Genomic DNA, 9750 nt, shown 5'->3' with positions numbered 1-9750 from the left:
TTCCCCCTGGTTTCTAACAAAGTTTTTTTTTTTTTTTTTCGATTTCTGTCTCCGATGGGAGTTTTGGTTCCTTGCCACTGTCCCCTTAGTTGGGGACATTGAATTTCTGGCAATATTGTCGACTTTATTGCACAGATACTATTTGAATTGAACGATGACATCACTGAATTCAATTATCCACTGACTTTAACTGAAAAATTTAGTGTTTACTGTTGTCCTCTTGCATTATCGACACACTATTTTCCTGTTTAATATTGTAAAGCTGCTTTGACACAATCTGTATTGTATAAAGCGCTATATAAATAAAAGTGACTCGACTTGACTCTTTCCAAAAAATAAGTCTGTCAATCTACCAAGAGGACCATTTTTACATAAGGGCCTTTCGCACCGCTTTAGTTCCAGAACTAAATGGTCTCGCGGGTTTCACAATAATGGACATGGAAAGTCGACGTATACGTAAAGCGATTGAAAGAACGGAAAGGAGGACTAAGAATCTCCAACGACAACTGGCAGTGCTACATTTGCTACAAGTGCCTGCACTTCAGCGTCCGTCCATCTATCACTGTTCTCCATACTTGCGAAATAAGTTGACACAATGTTTACAGTATGTTTACACGCCGTTTTCGTACGCGTTTGGCCAATCAATGTCTACTTACGTCACGGGTAGTACCAGTTGTGCTGGTTAGACCCTGCTCCGGAGTAGGAGCTAATTTGGTTCTCGAAAAAGGCAGTCCGGTACTAAAATCGCACCCAGTTCCGGAGGTGCGAAAACGCCAAAAAGTGGGTAGTTCCACAATTAGTTCTGGTACTATGAAAAGGTTCCCGCAGTGCGAAAGGCCCTATACACAGCACAAGTATTCACAGTACCCAGAGCAACTGATGACTGTAATGGTAACACCTTGACAACTTTGTTCCTCAAAAGCAGGTTAAGGCCCTTAAACATCCCTTATTGATCCCTGGGGGAAATGTGATGATCATTTAGTGGTTTGCTAGAATGACATTTCGAAGAAGAACTAGTCAGTAATGGAAACACTAGGTACACGAGTAGACCCCTAAAATTAGCTGCTGAGCAGTGTTAATTTCATTTTTTTTTTCACCGAAAACGAGACTATAACGAACTGAAACTCTTTTTGAACTACAAAAACTATGACGTAAATCTATTGACATTTTCGTCAACGAATAAAAACGAGACGGAAATGTTAGGGAGGGACGATTTGGGAAGCGATTCATTCAGAACAAATCTGCTGCATGGTTCGGAGGTTAGATGCATACATATGAACCGGCGGGACATAAGCTAACATACACTTGCTGCACGTCGCATAAAACGTTCAAAAATGTCAATATGTGGGAGTAGAGCAGACATATGGATAAATCTGGCGACGCAAGAGAGAACTCCATTCGGTCCGGTTTTCTGAGCGCAGACACTGAAGCATACACACACAGAAAGCGCGTCTCACAGCGCGCAAGTTCTCTTTCACGTCACTTGAACGGAAAATTGCACGCAAAATGATGTCGAATTGTCTGTTTTGACGAGTATTCACGTAAACACAGTTGATTGTCTTAAGTGAATGTAAACAGTAGGCAGAACGTGTATCAGTACATTGCATCCAGCTGTGCATTCGGTTTTAAAGGGATAGCAGCCTAATTTAGTTGCTATTGTCCGAGTCATTGATGTTAATCAAGCAACAAAAGGCAGAAAATCACACACTGCTCTTGACTGAAAAACTTTACTAGCCCTAAAGATTACGCTAAATTTATTTATAAAAATAAATATGTCTGCTTGAAAGAATGAAGAATATGGTAAACAAGTTGCAAGTACTCTCTTGCGTCGCATGAATGGAGAATTACACACAAAATGATGTTGAATTGTGCGTTTTGACGAGTATTCACGTAAACAGTTGATTTCGTTTTTTCGCATTCGGTTTTAAAGGGATAGCAGCCTAATTTAGTTGTTATTGTCCGAGTCATTGATGTTAATCAAGCAACAAAAGAAAGACAGAAATCACGCACTGCTCTTGACTGAAAAACTTTAGTAGCCCTAAAGATTAATCTAAATTTATTTATAAAAATAAATATGTCTGCTTGAAAGAATGAAGAATATGGTAAACAAGTTGCTATAAAAATGCATAATTAACCTATATGACCATTGGTATTTAATTAAAAAGACCATGTTCTTGTTCTTTATGAGAAGTGGTTTTATTTAATTTTAACATAAAGGCATGTTGTGAGTAGACTTGTGTCGGTATGCGGTAATGCAATATATCACGGTAATTATTATGCACGATATTGTTATCGTGGGCACGTCTAAATACCGTGAATAATTATATATTACAAATTATTCCGAATTTTGAATGCATTTTAAGAATACTTTTCCCATCAACTGGTCAAAATGCACAACACCGCTTTATGCTGCGTGAAAGACGCGTGCGCACTCTGACGTAAACAAGAGAAGCACATGGCGGAACATGTGAGAGACGCTCTGGATGAAAGCGATTAGTTAATTCATTAGTTAACACAAACTGCCAATGAAAAATTCTTCTGAACATTCATTAATCTTAGGTAATTTCAATATTTAATAAGATGTTGTTAAAATCGAAAGTTGCAACTGTGTTATTTAATGAGCAAACATGAACTAAGGCTTTTTTTTAACAAAGATTAATAACTTCTCTAGCAAATGTAGCTATTGCTCATTGTGAATGTTAATGCATTAACTAAGGTTAACTAATGAGGTCTTATTGTAAAGTGATATCTATTGGTCTTTATAGTTCTTTTGCACTTTAATCTGTGTAAAACTTTTAACTTTATACATTTTTCTGTATTGCTTTATTGCATTTAATGTTCAGTTATTTTTGTTATAAGAAAAATGTTATTAAACCTGTTATACTGTATTATGACAGCACTTTTTAAAACTAAATTTCAATATCGTGATAATACCGCATACCGTGATAAAAGCATTAGCAATTAATCGCAACATGAAAATTTGATACCGGTATATCCCTAGTTGTGAGTCACCGCAGTTAAATCCGTGTCTATCATGATAAAACCTTAATATCAAACCTATATAATGAGTTTGGAAATTTTAGAGAAATTAATAATAAATGCACTGTAACTGAACCAATTAGATTTTAGCCGACTAAATTTACTGTAGATTTAGTCGACTAAAACTAGACTAAAACTAAAAACAATTCAGATGACTAAAATATGACTAAAACTAAATGGCATTTTAGTGAAAAGACTGACTAAAACTAAATCAATTTGCTGTCAAAATTAGCACTGCTGCGGAGGAAACTGTCTTTAGCACCATGTGTATTTTCTCTGATCTTAGTCTGTGGTTCAGATGTGCTGAGTTTGTTCTACAAACCCAGGCAGCTGCTTTCCCTTCCTTAACCTGGGGTCCCTTTCCTTGCATCCCATGGCATAGTAACAACAGGACCGCCACGCATTCAGACACTACGCATGTTCAGACTTGCACACTGACTCCCTCTTCCAGGAGTTGCTACGGCAACCGGAATCTGCAGCCCACTTTGATTGGCTGTCTGAATCTGAGCTGGGCTGCTTTCTGCCTGTTTTCTGTTGGTTTAATTTGCTTGCAGAGAACTAGAGGCATTTTAAACTGCTTTTCATGCACAAATGTTGCTAATGTTTACCCTTTACCCATAAAGTCTTACAGCACTTGGACTTCACCGTGAGTGCATCTTTAATTGTTTCCATTGCCCGGTTGATTGTGTGAACTCAACTGCACAGCTTGGATAAATTAAGCCTAGTAGTTGAAAACCGAAGATGTTTTCATCTGGATCTTTCTAAAGCATTGTTCACAGGAACACTCACTCACTATGTTCCCACTATTGCTACTCGCAGTGGGTTGACGAGCTTGGCGTGAGTATAATATTGCGTGAGTTCACGGCGCAGTGCATCCAATCTTGCTTGACTGCCCAGTTCTTAGTGACGCTTGCTTATACTTGGCATGTAACATGCCATGTATCTTGTTTTGGAGAGTGGTCAGACTTAGTTTTCAATGAACAATAAATAGCCAAAAAATTCCATTGAAGTACAATGAAGAACAGACCCAGACCCTGTGAGAAACCACCCGTTGCAATGTGTTTTGCATGGTCAAAACCTAAGAACCAAAGTCTAGTTCCTCTTTAGTTATTCCAAGAAGGTGTCTCGAGGACATAGTGGAAGCTTGAACCAAAACATTTGGACTATTCTACTATCATCAATCCTGAATGTCATTTGATCTAGCCATGTAGAAGGCCAGTGCTATCAGGTCACCCTGAGTTACTTAGAAGCAACTCAATCCCCCCTCCCCTCTCAGTCTTGCGTCTACGTGGAAATGCCCGTCCAACACATGTAAATAAACACAAGACTCTTGGAATATACAGTTTTACCCTGAAATGGGGTGTGTGTTATGACATTTATTTTGAGATTCCAGACCACCATAGTGTTATTCACTGAGCCGGTTTCAATCTCACAACAACATAGTGATTTTAGATATTTCACCAAGCATACGTAGGAAATGTAGGGATCTGTTAAATTCAAAGACCATATTTGTCGCCTTTGACCAGAACATTGTGAGCTAAGGTAAAATTAGCCCAGCACTTTGAATCTGGATTCTAAGAAGCAGAGGGCTGGATAAGGTGTCCGTCTGGGCACAAGGTTACCACTCAGTGCGGCGTACCAAAGTGACACTACGCTCCAAATTTCTATACAAGGAATCGGTCATTCACTCTCCCTGCCTCGAGTTCAGCAGTTCTCAGAAAATTAATAACTCTCCTTATCCTCGATGTTGCCTTGGCAGTAATGGACTCCAGATGGCTGTTGTCTTTCAAAGTGAAGTTCAAGAGAAGCGGTGTGATATCTACAATTTTCCTTGCTTATCTCCCAGGCTAGCAAAAAAAGTCCCAGAGCCTTGGGACTAAACAAGACTATTATTTCTAATGGCTTAAACCCCCATTTCCTCATGTGTGGTTGTTTTTTGTTTTTTTTCATTTAGGCAGCCTCCAAACTTTTAATTTGAGCAATTCCTTTTAAGAAACTGCAAAGATACTCTTCATACCTCTGTAAAAAGACTCTGTAAAGTGAATCCATTCATAATCTGCTGTGTTTGGATCTGCAGCCTCGGATTCTGGTAACAGTCAAGTCTTTTAGAAATCCTAGCCTTTTAAAATGCTGTGCAGCGAATCCAAATAAAGCTCAAGCCAGTCCCGCAGCCCTTTCATGCCCGCACCTGGACTTGTAGATCTCAGTAACCCTCCACCCTACACCAGCGGCTGCATATTGCGTGCGGTCTGTTTGCTTTAGCCTTCTTGTCCACCTTCACTGCACACTTAATCATATCCTACCGGTCAGCGCCAGCCCTAACCCCCCCGCCACGCTTAGATGTGCCGTCCAAATGTGCTTCTTGCTGCACCACATATATACATGAGGACCATTATTGATCTAAGCGTGCCGTGACTGTGGAGTGGGTCATGGTGTAAAATTCTTGTTTTCCTTGGAGGCTTTGAAATGATGGCATTTGGTGCTTAATGAAAAGCTAGTAGTTGTTCAAAGGTACCTGGCGGCTTTTTGATGTGAGCGTTCAACTTTCTCTCCTCTAGGCTCGAGCGCTCTGGTTGACCTGACGGAGCAGTTCACACCTCCAGAGGTAGCACCGCCCATGCTTCTCAAGCTCCTTGAGGCCATCGAGCGGAAAGGTGAATAGAATCCATCAGGCATATTTCTTTGTCACATGTACGTGCACACCGTAATTATTGCATTTTCTACATGTATTAATTCGCATATAAACACTGTACAGGTCTAGACAACCCTACACTCTACAGAAACTTCACTGCTGGAGGAGGGCTGGATGTCAGACAGTGCTTTGATAGTGGTGAGTGACGCATTCCATTAGGTGTTGCTACTGTTAGCTATCTTAAAATGGTGCGATGCAACAAAAGCTTTTTGTCCATGCTGAACGTGAAACACTGCCTTAACCAGCACAGTTGGATATTACTATTGCTACTTTTTCAAAAACTTCAACCTGATGTAATAAAATGTACAACTCCTCTCGCACAATTGGTGCTACAGACATGTGGTTTCTTGAGAAAAGGTGTTCTGTCAGTTGTCTAAGCAGTCTCAGATTTACAATTTTCACCAGCAAATGTTTAAACGGGTAAAATTCCATAGACTTAAGGTCTTTGCACACTGAGTCCGAAATTTTCGCACGTTAAAAAATAAATACCTCGAGCACTACATTCGAGATCTCACGTTGTGTCAATCACGTTTACACACTGCCTCCGAAACTTTCGTCCGTTGTAAAAAAATCACTCCAGGTTTAGGGCTGAACGATTTTGGAAAATAATCTAATTGCGATTTGTTTTACCAATATTGCGATTGCGATTTAATATGCAATTATTTTTTAAAGCTCTTTATGTTCTGTATTATTCAACAACGCGACACGACAAAACCCGACATTAAACTGATGCCTTGTTCTATTTATGACGTACTGACACAAAGTTCAAATGATTTGCAACGGTCGCTTTGTCGCGTCCAGTGTACAGTAGAGCTGTTGCGGCGCGAAGCGACAACTGTAGCGTCCGGTATAGACACGTTGAGTGAAGCCCAGAGCAAGATATGCCTCGTCATATTTTCTGCATTTAGCTTTTGAATGACCAGCACCTGCCTGGGTCTGTGCCACTTCATCTATGGCTTTTCTCTTCCCTTTCACAAACCAATCCATCTTCAATTCTGAGTTACGTCCTTTGTCTGTTAACTGTTTTATTTATTTTCTTTTTCTGCTGATGGCCCGCGATGGGTGTGTGTGTCATGAAAGTACTGCGAGAGCTATAAGAGAGTGCGGACGTCTCCTTATGCTTTCTCTCGCCATACTTTGATGTCATACACTGATCGATCTTCAAGTCGAAAACACCTCTTTACTCTCGCGTGTCACGTGACCAAGTGTAAACGCAGCCTCTGCGATTGAAAAATCGCGTTTTTTCATATCACGATATTATCGCAAATGCAATTAATCGTTCAGCCCTATCTAGGTTCGATTTTCTGCGTTTTCGCATCCGTAGCAAGCATTTTTATAGGAAAGGATGACGAATACGGAAAAAAAAAAAACTGAAAATTTCGGACTGGGTGTGCAAGGACCTTTACACTGAAGGCGCTCTGAACATATCTGAAGATCAGATTGTCACAGACTTGGCAATGGATTTTGACCCAGGACACCCTAGCAACCACATACAGCTACTCCGAATACCTTTAGGGTGATTTCACACCTGTAGATCGATTGCTTTGTTCCGAAACAGGGATTAAAATTATTACAATGTTGCTTTTTATTCTTGGTGCGGTTCGCTTTCACACGGCAAAGTTTCTAAACGGACCAAATTTGTTAATACAAGTCAGTCCTTGTATTAATTTATCATTTTGAGCAGGAGTCCAGGATTCATCGGGAAAACATTTTTAAAATGCACCTGCTAGGAAGAAGAGCAATAAGACGGCATTATAAAATGAAAAAGTGCGCTTTTTTATTTTAAATGTCCAAGACGTGCTCACCCACAGACATTCACAGGTTCATTTTGAAGTATTAGCAAAACAACAAAGCTAATGCTTTTAACGGAACTTACGTAATTACTAGGGGTGGAACATTAAGCTTTCTCTGAAGTATCGTGTTTAAATTGACAAATTCACACAAAAATTGTCAAAATGCCTGTCTTGGTAAGTATCCTATAGCAGACATAGTCGGCTGAACATACTGTATCAGTGCATTCTCTTAAAGTGACAGCACTTTCTTAATATTAATCAAACAGCAACAACAAAGAAATCACTCACTGCTCTTGATTGAATAGCTTTTGTAACTAAGAAAGATTAATATTTAATTTATACAGTCAAATATGCAATGCTGTTTTACATTTCATTACTTTATTCAATTTCTGTACCTGAAAACTAATGTCAGACCTACCTAAAAAAAAAAACCTCTAACTTTTAACTTTACTCTATTGTATGTATTTGTGCTGTTGCTTGTAGTTAGATAGATTATTCTTATTTTCTTTATTTTTATTTGACAGTATAGTTTTTGCCTAAACATAGCACATACTGAACCATACCGAAACCGTGACTCTAAAACCTTGATACAAACCGAACCGTGAGTAAGTTGAACCGTTCCACCCCTAGTACCCACCCTGCTTTTTTTTTTGATAATCCATTTCACTCGGATGCACATCACAATACTTCTGTATTGTGTATTTTCAAAAGATCTGTGCCCAAACGAACCGAGCTAAGGGGGGAAACGCGCCAGGTTCCGAAACAACGAGCCAGGTGTGAAAGCACCCTTAGATACCACATCCACGTCCTGGCAACCACCCAGAACAAGCTAGCATTGTTACATTGAGCACCACTCATATTTTCAACATACTACAAATAGAAATCGTAGCTAAAGCTGGTTAAGGTGAAAATCGATAGATCGAAAAGTTTAAGGACTTGTCTCTCTGTGCCTGGTGCTAGCTTCATTTCTTTCTGGCTCACTGATGTTTGTGTTCTTTGAATTAGACCCTGCCTCGGTGGATCTTGAGCAGATGGACCTTCAGATGTTGTGTGATGGTCTGAGGAGGTATCTTCAAGATCTAGCTCAGCCTGTCATCCCCTCTGTGGTCTACAGCGAGATGATACGCATTGCTCAAGGTGGGTTTCCATAGGATTACAGCATATCAGCATTAGATTAACAGCCCTACAATTCTCAGGGGGTTTCTGATATAATAATAATCCATATTAATTCAACTATGTGAATCATTGGATTTACAGTGGGACGAGTTGCTAATTTCACAGTTTTCCACTAAACTAATGTTTAAGATGCTATGAAATGCTGTGGATTAAGTCCTTTTAAAATCAGTTAATTCATTGGTCAGCATAGTAACATTCCTATGCTATGTTCTAGCTATGCAAGTACAGCTCCTATGTTACCGGATCAGATTTTGGTAACGTATCAAGTCACCAATAAAATCTCAGACTAACAATAGCTTAAAATGAGTTTCTTTAGCTAAAATCAGGCTAAAATATGTATTTTTTTTTTTATTTGATCAGGTTGGTTAATGTGGCTAATGCACATTTTAGAATAAGGGTTTTCAGTTATTTCATTTGAAATACAGGACTTCCTTTCAGCTCTCGTGTTCAGAGTTCCGATATCTCCTGTTCGTTAGTGGTCTGGTTCATTATATGGTCTCTCTCTCTCTCTGATGTGAACTCCTGTGGTCCTTCAAATTAAACTTAAAGGCCCTAAAACCAAATAATGTATGGAATAATCAGAGCATTTTTCATTGATCTCAATTCATTATTAGAGCCACAGGGTGGTGCTATTGTTCTGATGAGTGTTAGCCAGATGGTGAACCTCCTCCAATGGTAATAATGTAACACAACGAGTCCTCATAAAAGAAGAAAGTTTTGCACACTCCCATGAACTTCTGAAAGCATCAGTGCCAACTCATCTAGCAAGATCATGTGCTTGTATCATCACATCGTGTGCTTTTATGAGTACACATGTTCCAACACTTATCTGATTTTGTGTCTACAAACCCCAGACAGTTCGACAGTGAAAAGTATTCCAGGTGTTGTATTGGTGGTTGGCTTGAGGATGTTAACTTTATCTGCCCTCGCTGTGTGACTGAACATTCTGTCCATGTACAGAACAAACTTTCAGCGGTGTATACTAGCATGCATCCAGTTTGAAAGAGAACACTGTTATTTTTTTTTTTTTTTTTTAAGGTTCTTTTTTGG

At 39.4% G+C, this 9750-nt stretch overlaps 1 protein-coding gene across 2 annotated transcripts in view; it reads left to right on the top strand.

Annotated features, from left to right (window-relative positions):
- LOC107681053 (phosphatidylinositol 3-kinase regulatory subunit alpha-like) overlaps window positions 1-9750 on the top strand; it is a 35552-nt gene that overhangs the window by 20480 nt on the left and 5322 nt on the right. Inside the window, exons 3-5 of one of the 2 annotated variants that reach the window (XM_016477199.1) lie at window positions 5598-5693; window positions 5795-5869; window positions 8530-8661. In XM_016477199.1, coding sequence (XP_016332685.1) covers window positions 5598-5693; window positions 5795-5869; window positions 8530-8661 — 303 coding nt within the window. The remainder of the gene's footprint in view (window positions 1-5597; window positions 5694-5794; window positions 5870-8529; window positions 8662-9750) is intronic. The other variant, XM_016477200.1, reaches the window with a different exon arrangement.

This window comes from Sinocyclocheilus anshuiensis, unplaced genomic scaffold (assembly GCF_001515605.1).
Source record: "Sinocyclocheilus anshuiensis isolate Anshui unplaced genomic scaffold, SAMN03320099.WGS_v1.1 scaffold1736, whole genome shotgun sequence".
NCBI lineage: Eukaryota > Metazoa > Chordata > Actinopteri > Cypriniformes > Cyprinidae > Sinocyclocheilus > Sinocyclocheilus anshuiensis.
This window is presented reverse-complemented; position numbering and strand designations above follow the sequence as displayed.